At 42.4% G+C, this 13,650-nt stretch overlaps 2 protein-coding genes across 3 annotated transcripts in view; one reads left to right on the top strand and one right to left on the bottom strand.

Annotated features, from left to right (window-relative positions):
• vps26c (VPS26 endosomal protein sorting factor C) lies at window positions 1-3,539 on the bottom strand. The gene is made up of 8 exons (XM_052115920.1): window positions 3,433-3,539; window positions 3,123-3,266; window positions 2,047-2,196; window positions 1,052-1,132; window positions 860-934; window positions 640-790; window positions 228-380; window positions 1-147 (listed from the first exon to the last, which is right to left on the bottom strand). Exons 1-8 carry the CDS (start codon window positions 3,523-3,525, stop codon window positions 65-67), a joined length of 930 nt encoding a protein of 309 aa, XP_051971880.1. The 5' UTR covers window positions 3,526-3,539; the 3' UTR covers window positions 1-64.
• A 392-nt stretch (window positions 3,540-3,931) lies between these two features.
• The window catches only part of LOC127635678 (dual specificity tyrosine-phosphorylation-regulated kinase 1A-like), a 45,886-nt gene continuing 36,167 nt past the window's right edge, over window positions 3,932-13,650 (top strand). Inside the window, exon 1 of one of the 2 annotated variants that reach the window (XM_052115865.1) lies at window positions 3,932-4,197. The gene's annotated coding sequence lies outside the window, so the exon portion shown is untranslated. The remainder of the gene's footprint in view (window positions 4,198-13,650) is intronic. The other variant, XM_052115864.1, reaches the window with a different exon arrangement.

Genomic DNA, 13,650 nt, shown 5'->3' with positions numbered 1-13,650 from the left:
AATCACTGTGTCATATATCCACATCTGCGCTGTTCAAAAGAGTCTTCAGTGATCTGGAATCATCTCAAACTCGGACCAACTTCAGCGGGAAGTTTTCTGTGATCAAATGATCGTCATGAAGAACGATCACAACATTCACCTCAAACTCTAGAAGAAAAATTAAATCCATCAGCAAATGCTACAAACATAATTGTAGAATAGAGATGTGCAGAATTCTACATTCTTACCGACTTTGAAGTTGGTGGTTTCTAGTGTGGGACAGGTGAAGAGTCGAGGGAACACCATGTAAATGGGGATGGACAGACCGTGACAAACATCTCCTTCTGCGATCTGAATGTTCTGGATCTCTGTGGCGTCTCTGGCGTATCCCTCAGCACAGCCTGAACACAGGAACAGTTTCTCGCAATCAAACTAGTGCTGAACACATGGGGGCGCTGCAGCACACCTGAAACAACCCACATCTGCACAATACAAGAGAGAGAGTGTGTGTGTGTGTGAGAGAGTGTGTGTGACAGAGAAAGAGAGAGAGAGAGAGAGTGTGTGAGAGAGAGAGAGAGTGTGTGTGTGAGAGAGAGAGAGTGTGTGTGTGTGAGAGAGAGAGAATGTGTGTGAGTGAGTGAGTGAGTGAGTGTGTCTCACCGCAGGTTTCAACTCTGACCAACTGCAGCTCGATGCTCTTGATGGCGACCTCTGAACTCTCCACCACCAGCTCACCGGTCAGAGGTTGTGTGATCACACAGCTGGTGGCATCCAGGTGACCCCGGATCATGAACTTTGGTAACGAGCTTCTCTGTAAGACAGATGAAGACACGTGAGATGGGAGGAGACGAGACTACAGTGAGTGCTGGACTGCTCGTACCTCTCTGACGTTCTGCAGCGTTTGTGGTGTGATGGTGAAATCAACTGGACTCGGCTGCAACTTTGACTTCTGCGACTGTAAAACACACGTTTGATTTTATTAGTGAGAGTCTCTAAAACATTGAGCGGATTCTACTGGATCTACTAATGATATATACTGTGTATATATATAAGATGTAGTAAACGCTCTAACCTGACAATGCACCATAAATTCACAGGTTTTGCTCAAGTCTTTGGCGAGCAGCGAGCGGCGCATGTCACAGCGGAGTGTGTACTAAACAAAACACATTTACACATCTTCTTACTTTCAACAGATACAAACAATTGATGACATCACAGAACTAAAATTAAACATTATATAACAATCATAGACGTTGAACAGAAATGTTTATTTTTCTTTATACCATTTTCTGTTTGAATACTTGATTCTGATTGGCTGGAATGTGTTAGATAAAACTAGTTAAATCTACAGGTAGTTCCAGTTATTTGTTAATCATTGTTCTATATTAATGCACCTATTCTGCTGTCCTCCATAATAAAACAATTATAATAATAATAATATGATAAACTGCAATATTAGATGTGTTGTACAACACACACCCACTAGAGGGCGCCACTTGATCACACATCACTGACTGTAGCACTGTTGTGAATATTCATTATGCGGATGCAGATAGACACGCCCTCTAGTGGTTCACACTGAGCAGTGCAGCAACATTAAATGATTTATTATTAAAATTCAACTAGTAAAGTTTGTCAAAATGATCACTTGTCAAATGTTGGGTATAGATGCAGAACATGTCACAGAAGAAAGCAATAATCTGAATCATCATGGCACAAGCAGCAGCAGATGTTTGTCCCATATATATATCCTCTCTATGATTCCAAATGAAGCACCCGTAACTGTCATGTAACGCTTTATTATGGGTAGAAAGGAGACCGTTCATCAACGTGTGCCGAAAACAGTTATGATCTTAAGCTGGTGTACACCGGCGTGATGGATGAGCTGAGCTACAATCACAGGGTGTACAATCGTACTGGGGAAATGTGCCAAAATGCAAATTCATCTGAAAAAGCCCCCAGCCCTAGATTGGTGTTGGGTGATTCTTCGCCTCCACGTCATGCATTAAATTCATTTAACGCACACATGACTGATCAACCGGCAGTATTGGTTATATCCACGGTTACCTGAATGTTGACAAACACCCCGTGGTAAGTCTCATATAAGACTTTGTTGCCCTTCGGCTGCAAAGGAAACTCAAATGGGATCTCCGTTCGGCCTGCAGGAACTTTCCCAGCTTTTACCACCTCAATCACACTCGACACCAGCTGAATGGGCTGCAAGACAGACAGACAGACGGATTATCAGACAGACAGTTAGATGGATGATCAGACAGACAGACGGATTATCAGACAGACAGTTAGATGGATGATCAGACAGACAGACAGACAGTTAGATGGATGATCAGACAGACAGACAGAGAGTTAGATGGATGATCAGACAGACAGACAGAGAGTTAGATAGATGGATGAACAGACAGTTAGATAGATGGATGAACAGACAGACAGACAGTTAGATGGATGAACAAACAGACAGACAGATAAATGGATGAACAGACAGACAGATGGATGAACGAACAGACAGACAGTTAGATGGATGAACAGACAGACAGACAGATAGATGGATGAACAGACAGACAAACAGATAGATGGATGAACAGACAGACAGATAGACAGATAGATGGATGAACAGACAGATAGATGGATGATCAAACAGACAGATAGATGGATGAACAGACAGACAAACAGATAGATGGATGAACAGACAGACAGACAGATAGACAGATAGATGGATGAACAGACAGATAGATGGATGATCAAACAGACAGACAGTTAGATGGATGAACAGACAGACAGTTAGATGGATGAACAGACAGACAGACAGACAGTTAGATGGATGATCAGACAGTCAAAAGACGGAACGTCAGATGGACAAAAAGTGTGTGTGCATATGTGCGTGTGTGTGTGTGTGTGAGAGAGAGTGTGCGTATGTGTGTGAGAGTGTGTGTGTGTGTGTGTGTGTGTAGTGTGTGTGTGTGTGTGTGTGAGACAGAGAGTGTGTGTGTGTGTGTGCGTATGTGTGTGTGAGAGTGTGTGTGAGTGTGTGTGTGAGAGTGTGTGTAGGTGTGTGTGTGTGTGAGTGAGTGAGTGAGTGAGAGTGTGTGTGAGAATGTGTGTGTGTGTGTGTGTGTGTGTGTTCTTGCCTTGACAGAGTTGTAAAACGCCTCGAACACACCGACACTCTTTGAACTGAGCTGCAGGTTCACGAGTCCCTCCATACTGAGAGAAACACCTTGATGCTGCAGCGGGTCTTTACTGCAGATCACCACAACACCACACAACAACTCCTGAAACACACACACACATTACTGCACGAACACATTCAACTATTCCACAGGTGTGAAATTCACGAAACGTTTTGCAGATTAGATACTTCACCATTCTGCTCCACACAATAAGAGTTGACTAACACAGGTCAAAGTAAACTCAATGAAATTAATCTCACTCTCTCACCCCCTCATGATAAACTTTATTCGCTCGTTTCAGTCGGATATCCAGAGAAACGCTCATCTTCACTGTCACACTCACTTCCTGTATCCGTGTCATATGATCACCGACGTCATCCGGAGGGGCGCGTTTAAGGAGACGGGGAGGAGTCAAATAGATAAACGTAGAGCTCTTAAATAAATAAAACAATCTATTCCCCAATGTCTGCTTTCATAAGTTTGTTTCATTTTAAACAATAATTAAAATAAAATGTACTATATCATCATGTCTCTGTTGCTACGGTTGTTATATGTATACACATATGACGTTTATGTTTATTGACATATTTCATTTGAGTGCTGTAGTCTCGTCTCGCTGTCGCGCACATTCCTTCGCCCTTTGCAACGTAAATTTGATTGGCAGCTTCCATGACAACTTCGAGAACGGCTCCTGCGTCATGAGGTCATCCGGGAACTTCGTCGTGTGATTGACAGTCGTCATGGAAACGTTCTCACTAAGGCCTCCATTTTGTTCCTGACTTTTTTCTTCCTTCAAACTACCGATGAGTGTCTCGCGCGATACCGCCGCGCTCCGGGACGACGCGGGACTGCTGCGCTGCGGAGCGCGCCGACGCTCATCGAGACGCGCTGCTGTACATTTCTCCACCCGAGGAGCGACGCTTTCAAACGGACACGCTTCGGAAAGGGACTCGTGAGAAGCGATCTTGGATTTATCGCTGTTTTTCTTCAGGATTTGTAATTGGTCTCGTCAGAAAGAGGCGCGCGCAACACGGTGAGTGATGACGCTCGCGCTGCGGCTAACGGTTAGCTGCTCGCACAGAACCGACACTCTCCGGACACTCGGAACCGACCGAACCGCCTGTTTCGTTCTTGATTTGAGCTGTTGTGTAGTTTATGAGAAGGTGAGCGGCTGTAACGCGAGTGTTTGTTCGGTTAAAGCGTTCACAGGCCCGCGCTGCTAATGTTCAGTTATCTTCATCGCTCAATATGAATCAGTTCACACATGATCCATTCATTTAGTTCTTATCAGCATCAGTTATTACAGATTAACCTTGTAACTGTCAGTCAGTGTAGGTTACTGCTCATCATTAGTGTTCAGTTAGCAGGTTAGGCTAATGGCAGATAGTGTTTGACAGCTTTGATTCAGTTCAGGTGAAACTGATTTACAGGTCAAACAGTGAACATACACTCGACACACTGAGCACATATAACAACACATGTGCAATGCACAGGGTAAACTTGTAGAAGTGTGTGAGTGCTAACAATCTTGAGTAGAGTCAACTCAATATATTAACTATTAACCTGCAGACGAGTCAAACTAACTCAAGTTACTGTCATGACGAGCTCTTTATCATACAATAATCATACACTTATATGTGTATCATATGGCTGTTGAAGCTAAATGAGGCTGGTAATTACGTTAGCAAAACTTTAAGGTTTATCTAGACTCGATCCAATGTTTCCACCCATAACATCTGTACATCAGAGTTAGTATGTGAGGTTTGGTTAGGTTTAGCACATGAGAGTTCGTATGTGAGGTTATGGTTTGGTTTGGTTTAGTACATCAGAGTTAGTATGTGAGGTTATGGTAAGGTTAGGTTTAGCACATCAGAGTTAGTATGTGAGGTTATGGTAAGGTTAGGTTTAGCACATCAGAGTTAGTATGTGAGGTTATGGTTAGGTCAGCTTTAGTACATCAGAGTTAGTATGTGAGCTTATGGTTAGGTTAGCTTTAGTACATCAGAGTTAGTATGTGAGGTTATGTTTTGGTTTGGTTTAGTACATCAGAGTTCGTATGTGAGGTTATGGTTTGGTTTGGTTTAGTACATCAGAGTTCATATGTGAGGTTATGGTTTGGTTTAGTACATCAGAGTTCGTATGTGAGGTTATGGTTTGGTTTGGTTTAGTACATCAGAGTTCGTATGTGAGGTTATGGTTTGGTTTGGTTTAGTACATCAGAGTTAGTATGTGAGGTTATGGTTGGTTTAGCACATCAGAGTTAGTATGTGAGGTTATGGTTGGTTTAGCACATCAGAGTTAGTATGTGAGGTTATGGTTTGGTTTGGTTTAGTACATCAGAGTTCGTATGTGAGGTTATGGTTTGGTTAGGTTTAGCACATCAGAGTTAGTATGTGAGGTTATGGTTTGGTTTGGTTTAGTACATCAGAGTTAGTATGTGAGGTTATGGTTTGGTTAGGTTTAGCACATCAGAGTTAGTATGTGAGGTTATGGTTTGGTTTAATTTACTACATCAGAGTTCGTATGTGAGGTTATGGTTTGGTTAGGTTTAGCACATCAGAGTTAGTATGTGAGGTTATGGTTTGGTTTGGTTTAGTACATCAGAGTTAGTATGTGAGGTTATGGTTTGGTTTGGTTTAGTACATCAGAGTTAGTATGTGAGGTTATGGTTTGGTTAGGTTTAGTACATCAGAGTTAGTATGTGAGGTTATGGTAAGGTTAGGTTTAGCACATCAGAGTTAGTATGTGAGGTTATGGTTGGTTTAGCACATCAGAGTTAGTATGTGAGGTTATGGTTTGGTTTGGTTTAGTACATCAGAGTTAGTATGTGAGGTTATGGTTTGGTTTGGTTTAGTACATCAGAGTTAGTATGTGAGGTTATGGTAAGGTTAGGTTTAGCACATCAGAGTTAGTATGTGAGCTTATGGTTAGGTTAGCTTTAGTACATCAGAGTTAGTATGTGAGGTTATGGTTTGGTTAGGTTTAGCACATCAGAGCTAGTATGTGAGGTTATGGTTTGGTTAGGTTTAGCACATCAGAGCTAGTATGTGAGGTTAGGTTTAGCACATCAGAGTTAGTATGTGAGGTTATGGTTTGGTTAGGTTTAGCACATCAGAGCTAATATGTGAGGTTATGGTTTGGTTAGGTTTAGCACATCAGAGTTAGTATGTGAGGTTATGGTTTGGTTAGGTTTAGCACATCAGAGTTAGTATGTGAGGTTATGGTTTGGTTAGGTTTAGCACATCAGAGTTAGTATGTGAGGTTATGGTTTGGTTAGGTTTAGCACATCAGAGTTAGTATGTGAGGTTAGGTTTAGGTTAGCTTTAGCACATCAGAGTTAGTATGTGAGGTTATGGTTAGGTTTAGCACATCAGAGTTAGTATGTGAGGTTATGGTAAGGTTAGGTTTAGCACATCAGAGTTAGTATGTGAGGTTATGGTAAGGTTAGGTTTAGCACATCAGAGTTAGTATGTGAGGTTATGGTTAGGTTTAGCACATCAGAGTTAGTATGTGAGGTTATGGTAAGGTTAGGTTTAGCACATCAGAGTTAGTATGTGAGGTTATGGTTAGGTTTAGCACATCAGAGTTAGTATGTGAGGTTATGATTAGGTTTAGCACATCAGAGCTAGTATGTGAGGTTAGGTTTAGCACATCAGAGTTAGTATGTGAGGTTATGGTTTGGTTAGGTTTAGCACATCAGAGCTAGTATGTGAGGTTAGGTTTAGCACATCAGAGTTAGTATGTGAGGTTGTGGTTTGGTTAGGTTTAGCACATCAGAGCTAGTATTTGAGGTTAGGTTTAGCACATCAGAGTTAGTATGTGAGGTTAGCTTTAGGTTAGCTTTAGCACATCAGAGTTAGTATGTGAGGTTATGGTTAGGTTAGCACATCAGAGCTAGTATGTGAGGTTAGGTTTAGCACATCAGAGTTAGTATGTGAGGTTATGGTTTGGTTAGGTTTAGCACATCAGAGCTAGTATGTGAGGTTAGGTTTAGCACATCAGAGTTAGTATGTGAGGTTATGGTTTGGTTAGGTTTAGCACATCAGAGCTAGTATTTGAGGTTAGGTTTAGCACATCAGAGTTAGTATGTGAGGTTAGCTTTAGGTTAGCTTTAGCACATCAGAGTTAGTATGTGAGGTTATGGTTAGGTTTAGCACATCATAGTTAGTATGTGAGGTTATGGTAAGGTTAGGTTTAGCACATCAGAGTTAGTATGTGAGGTTATGGTAAGGTTAGGTTTAGCACATCAGAGTTAGTATGTGAGGTTATGGTAAGGTTAGGTTTAGCACATCAGAGTTAGTATGTGAGGTTATGGTTTGGTTAGGTTTAGTACATCAGAGCTAGTATGTGAGGTTATGGTTAGGTTAGGTTTAGCACATCAGAGTTAGTATGTGAGGTTATGGTTTGGTTAGGTGTAGCACATCAGAGCTAGTATGTGAGGTTAGGTTTAGCACATCAGAGTTAGTATGTGAGGTTATGGTTTGGTTAGGTTTAGCACATCAGAGCTAGTATGTGAGGTTATGGTTTGGTTAGGTTTAGCACATCAGAGTTAGTATGTGAGGTTATGGTTTGGTTAGGTTTAGCACATCAGAGTTAGTATGTGAGGTTATGGTTTGGTTAGGTTTAGCACATCAGAGCTAGTATGTGAGGTTAGGTTTAGCACATCAGAGTTAGTATGTGAGGTTAGGTTTAGGTTAGCTTTAGCACATCAGAGTTAGTATGTGAGGTTATGGTAAGGTTAGGTTTAGCACATCAGAGTTAGTATGTGAGGTTATGGTAAGGTTAGGTTTAGCACATCAGAGTTAGTATGTGATGTTATGGTTTGGTTTAGCACATCAGAGTTAGTATGTGAGGTTATGGTTAGGTTAGGTTTAGCACATCAGAGTTAGTATGTGAGGTAAGGGTTAGGTTAGCACATCAGAGTTGGTATGTGAGGTTAGGTTTAGCACATCAGAGTTAGTAGGTGAGGTTATGGTTGGTTTAGCACATCAGAGTTAGTATGTGAGGTTATGGTTGGTTTAGCACATCAGAGTTAGTATGTGAGGTTAGGTTTAGCACATCAGAGTTAGTATGTGAGGTTATGGTTAGGTTAGGTTAGGTTTAGTACATCAGAGTTAGTATGTGAGGTTATGGTTGGTTTAGCACATCAGAGTTAGTATGTGAGGTTAGGTTTAGCACATCAGAGTTAGTATGTGAGGTTATGGTTTGGTTAGGTTTAGCACATCAGAGCTAGTATGTGAGGTTAGGTTTAGCACATCAGAGTTAGTATGTGAGGTTAGGTTTAGGTTAGCTTTAGCACATCAGAGTTAGTATGTGAGGTTATGGTTGGTTTAGCACATCAGAGTTAGTATGTGAGGTAAGGTTAGGTTTAGCACATCAGAGTTAGTATGTGAGGTTATGGTTTGGTTAGGTTTAGCACATCAGAGTTAGTATGTGAGGTTATGGTTAGGTTAGCACATCAGAGTTGGTATGTGAGGTTATGGTTGGTTTAGCACATCAGAGTTAGTATGTGAGGTTATGGTTGGTTTAGCACATCAGAGTTAGTATGTGAGGTTATGGTTGGTTTAGCACATCAGAGTTAGTATGTGAGGTTAGGTTTAGCACATCAGAGTTAGTATGTGAGGTTATGGTTGGTTTAGCACATCAGAGTTAGTATGTGAGGTTATGGTTGGTTTAGCACATCAGAGTTAGTATGTGAGGTTATGGTTTGGTTAGGTTTAGTACATCAGAGTTAGTATGTGAGGTTATGATTTGGTTAGGTTTAGCACATCAGAGTTAGTATGTGAGGTTAGGTTAGGTTAGGTTTAGCACATCAGAGTTAGTATGTGAGGTTATGGTTGGTTTAGCACATCAGAGTTAGTATGTGAGGTTATGGTTGGTTTAGCACATCAGAGTTAGTATGTGAGGTTATGGTTTGGTTAGGTTTAGCACATCAGAGCTAGTATGTGAGGTTAGGTTTAGCACATCAGAGTTAGTATGTGAGGTTAGGTTTAGGTTAGCTTTAGCACATCAGAGTTAGTATGTGAGGTTATGGTTGGTTTAGCACATCAGAGTTAGTATGTGAGGTAAGGTTAGGTTTAGCACATCAGAGTTAGTATGTGAGGTTATGGTTTGGTTAGGTTTAGCACATCAGAGTTAGTATGTGAGGTTATGGTTAGGTTAGCACATCAGAGTTAGTATGTGAGGTTATGGTTGGTTTAGCACATCAGAGTTAGTATGTGAGGTTATGGTTGGTTTAGCACATCAGAGTTAGTATGTGAGGTTATGGTTGGTTTAGCACATCAGAGTTAGTATGTGAGGTTATGGTTTGGTTAGGTTTAGTACATCAGAGTTAGTATGTGAGGTTATGGTTGGTTTAGCACATCAGAGTTGGTATGTGAGGTTATGGTTGGTTTAGCACATCAGAGTTAGTATGTGAGGTTATGGTTGGTTTAGCACATCAGAGTTAGTATGTGAGGTTATGGTTGGTTTAGCACATCAGAGTTAGTATGTGAGGTTATGGTTGGTTTAGCACATCAGAGTTAGTATGTGAGGTTATGGTTGGTTTAGCACATCAGAGTTAGTATGTGAGGTTATGGTTTGGTTAGGTTTAGTACATCAGAGTTAGTATGTGAGGTTATGGTTTGGTTTAGTACATCAGAGTTAGTATGTGAGGTTATGATTTGGTTAGGTTTAGCACATCAGAGTTAGTATGTGAGGTTATGGTTTGGTTTAGTACATCAGAGTTAGTATGTGAGGTTATGGTTTGGTTAGGTTTAGTACATCAGAGTTAGTATGTGAGGTTATGGTTAGGTCAGCTTTAGTACATCAGAGTTAGTATGTGAGGTTATGGTTTGGTTAGGTTTAGTACATCAGAGTTAGTATGTGAGGTTATGGTTAGGTTAGGTTTAGTACATCAGAGTTAGTATGTGAGGTTATGGTTAGGTTAGGTTTAGTACATCAGAGTTAGTATGTGAGGTTATGGTTTGGTTAGGTTTAGTACATCAGAGTTAGTATGTGAGGTTATGGTTAGGTCAGCTTTAGTACATCAGAGTTAGTATGTGAGGTTATGGTTGGTTTAGCACATCAGAGTTAGTATGTGAGGTTATGGTTGGTTTAGCACATCAGAGTTAGTATGTGAGGTTATGGTTGGTTTAGTACATCAGAGTTAGTATGTGAGGTTATGGTTTGGTTAGGTTTAGCACATCAGAGTTAGTATGTGAGGTTATGGTTTGGTTTAGTACATCAGAGTTAGTATGTGAAGCTATGGTTAGGTTAGGCTGAATTGTGTGTTTTCAGTTGACAGTATGTGTTTTATTGAGGTCTGAACATGCAGCTGATAGTCTAGAGCACTTTAGTGACTTTACATTGACTCCACAATCAGATGTTTAATTCAATTTTATTTGTATAGCGCCTTCACAACACACATCGTTTCAAAGCAGCTTTACAGAAGATCAGCATTAACAGACGATAAAACTAATGTCTATAATGTTGATGAATCATCATTGTGTAATTAGATAAAATATGATTCTTAATCGTGTTTAAAAATAAGCAATTAAATAGTAATTGTATTAATAACCCCAGTGAGCAAGCTGAAGACAACTGTGGCAAGGAACACAAAACTCCATAAGATGTTTATTAATGGAGGAAAAATAACCTTGGGAGAAACCAGACTCACTGTGGGGGCCAGTTCCCCTCTGAAAAACCCCACCCTAATCCTAAACCAGACTCACTGTGGGGGCCAGTTCCCCTCTGACTAACCCCACCCTAACCCTAAACCTGACTCACTGTGAGGCCAGTTCCCCTGTGACCAACCCCACCCTAACCCTAAACCAGACTCACTGTGGGGGCCAGTTCCCCTGTGACTAACCCCACCCTAACCCTAAACCAGACTCACTGTGGGGGCCAGTTCCCCTCTGACCAACCCCACCCTAATCCTAAACCAGACTCACTGTGGGGGCCAGTTCCCCTGTGACTAACCCCACCCTAACCCTAAACCAGACTCACTGTGGGGGCCAGTTCCCTCTGACTAACCCCACCCTAACCCTAAACCAGACTCACTGTGGGGGCCAGTTCCCTGTGACTAACCCCACCCTAACCCTAAACCAGACTCACTGTGGGGGCCAGTTCCCCTGTGACTAACCCCAGCCTAACCCTAAACCAGACTCACTGTGGGGGCCAGTTCCCCTCTGACTAACCCCACCCTAACCCTAAACCAGACTCACTGTGGGGGCCAGTTCCCCTGTGACTAACCCCACCCTAACCCTAAACCAGACTCACTGTGGGGGCCAGTTCCCCTGTGACTAACCCCACCCTAACCCTAAACCAGACTCACTGTGGGGGCCAGTTCCCCTGTGACTAACCCCACCCTAACCCTAAACCAGACTCACTGTGGGGGCCAGTTCCCTGTGACTAACCCCACCCTAACCCTAAACCAGACTCACTGTGGGGGCCAGTTCCCCTGTGACTAACCCCACCCTAACCCTAAACCAGACTCACTGTGGGGCCAGTTCCCCTGTGACTAACCCCACCCTAACCCTAAACCAGACTCACTGTGGGGGCCAGTTCCCTCTGACTAACCCCACCCTAACCCTAAACCAGACTCACTGTGGGGGCCAGTTCCCTCTGACTAACCCCACCCTAACCCTAAACCAGACTCACTGTGGGGGCCAGTTCCCTCTGACTAACCCCACCCTAACCCTAAACCAGACTCACTGTGGGGGCCAGTTCCCCTCTGACCAACCCCACCCTAATCCTAATCCAGACTCACTGTGGGGGCCAGTTCCCCTCTGACTAACCCCACCCTAACCCTAAACCAGACTCACTGTGGGGGCCAGTTCCCCTCTGACTAACATCATGAATATAATGTAAATATTATGTATCGTTAAAGTCATGGTTTAACATTATTAAACTAAGTACAGTGAGGAAAATAAGTATTTGAACACCCTGCTATTTTGCAAGTTCTCCCACTTGGAAATCATGGAGGGGTCTGAAATTGTCATCGTAGGTGCCTGTCCACTGTGAGAGACATAATCTAAAAAAAAAAATCCAGAAATCACAATGTATGATTTTTTAACTATTTATTTGTATGATACAGCTGCAAATAAGTATTTGAACACCTGAGAAAATCAATGTTAATATTTGGTACAGTAGCCTTTGTTTGCAATTAAACGTTTCCTGTAGTTTTTCACCAGGTTTGCACACACTGCAGGAGGGATTTTGGCCCATTCCTCCACACAGATCTTCTCTAGATCAGTCAGGTTTCTGGGCTGTCGCTGAGAAACACGGAGTTTGAGCTCCCTCCAAAGATTCTCTATTGGGTTTAGGTCTGGAGACTGGCTAGGCCACGCCAGAACCTTGATATGCTTCTTACAGAGCCACTCCTTGGTTATCCTGGCTGTGTGCTTCGGGTCATTGTCATGTTGGAAGACCCAGCCTCGACCCATCTTCAATGCTCTAACTGAGGGAAGGAGGTTGTTCCCCAAAATCTCGCAATACATCCTCTCCTTAATACAGTGCAGTCGCCCTGTCCCATGTGCAGAAAAACACCCCCAAAGCATGATGCTACCACCCCCATGCTTCACAGTAGGGATGGTGTTCTTGGGATGGTACTCATCATTCTTCTTCCTCCAAACACGTTTAGTGGAATTATGACCAAAAAGTTCTATTTTGGTCTCATCTGACCACATGACTTTCTCCCATGACGCCTCTGGATCATCCAAATGGTCATTGGCAAACTTAAGACGGGCCTTGACATGTGCTGGTTTAAGCAGGGGAACCTTCTGTGCCATGCATGATTTAAAACCATGACGTCTTAGTGTATTACCAACAGTAACCTTGGAAACGGTGGTCCCAGCTCTTTTCAGGTCATTGACCAGCTCCTCCCGTGTAGTTCTGGGCTGATTTCTCACCTTTCTTAGGATCATTGAGACCCCACGAGGTCAGATCTTGCATGGAGCCCCAGTCCGAGGGAGATTGACAGTCATGTTTAGCTTCTTCCATTTTCTAATGATTGCTCCAACAGTGGACCTTTTTTCACCAAGCTGCTTGGCAATTTCCCCGTAGCCCTTTCCAGCCTTGTGGAGGTGTACAATTTTGTGTGTCTAGTGTCTTTGGACAGCTCTTTGGTCTTGGCCATGTTAGTAGTTGGATTCTTACTGATTGTATGGGGTGGACAGGTGTCTTTATGCAGCTAACGACCTCAAACAGGTGCATCTAATTTAGGATAATAAATGGAGTGGAGGTGGACATTTTAAAGGCAGACTAACAGGTCTTTGAGGGTCAGAATTCTAGCTGATAGACAGGTGTTCAAATACTTATTTGCAGCTGTATCATACAAATAAATAGTTAAAAAATCATACATTGTGATTTCTGGATTTTTTTTTTTAGATTATGTCTCTCACAGTGGATGACAATTTCAGACCCCTCCATGATTTCCAAGTGGGAGAACTTGCAAAATAGCAGGGTGTTCAAATACTTATTTTCCTCACTGTAAGTGTTAAGGGTC

Source organism: Xyrauchen texanus, chromosome 43 (genome assembly GCF_025860055.1).
Source record: "Xyrauchen texanus isolate HMW12.3.18 chromosome 43, RBS_HiC_50CHRs, whole genome shotgun sequence".
Classification (NCBI taxonomy): domain Eukaryota; kingdom Metazoa; phylum Chordata; class Actinopteri; order Cypriniformes; family Catostomidae; genus Xyrauchen; species Xyrauchen texanus.
The sequence above is the reverse complement of the archived record's forward strand: the minus strand, read 5'-3'. Positions and strand labels throughout refer to the sequence as shown.

What these genes read in the sequence shown, in the direction of transcription:
- vps26c (XM_052115920.1), bottom strand. Translation starts at nt 3,525, where the DNA reads ATGACACGGATACAGGAAGTGAGTGTGACAGTGAAGATGAGCGTTTCT. An exon ending in GGGTGTTTGTCAACATTCAG is followed by an intron (nt 1,133 to 2,046) that starts GTAACCGTGGAT and finishes TGTTTTGTTTAG; the next exon opens with TACACACTCCGCTGTGACAT. An exon ending in CGCTGCAGAACGTCAGAGAG is followed by an intron (nt 791 to 859) that starts GTACGAGCAGTC and finishes TCTGTCTTACAG; the next exon opens with AGAAGCTCGTTACCAAAGTT.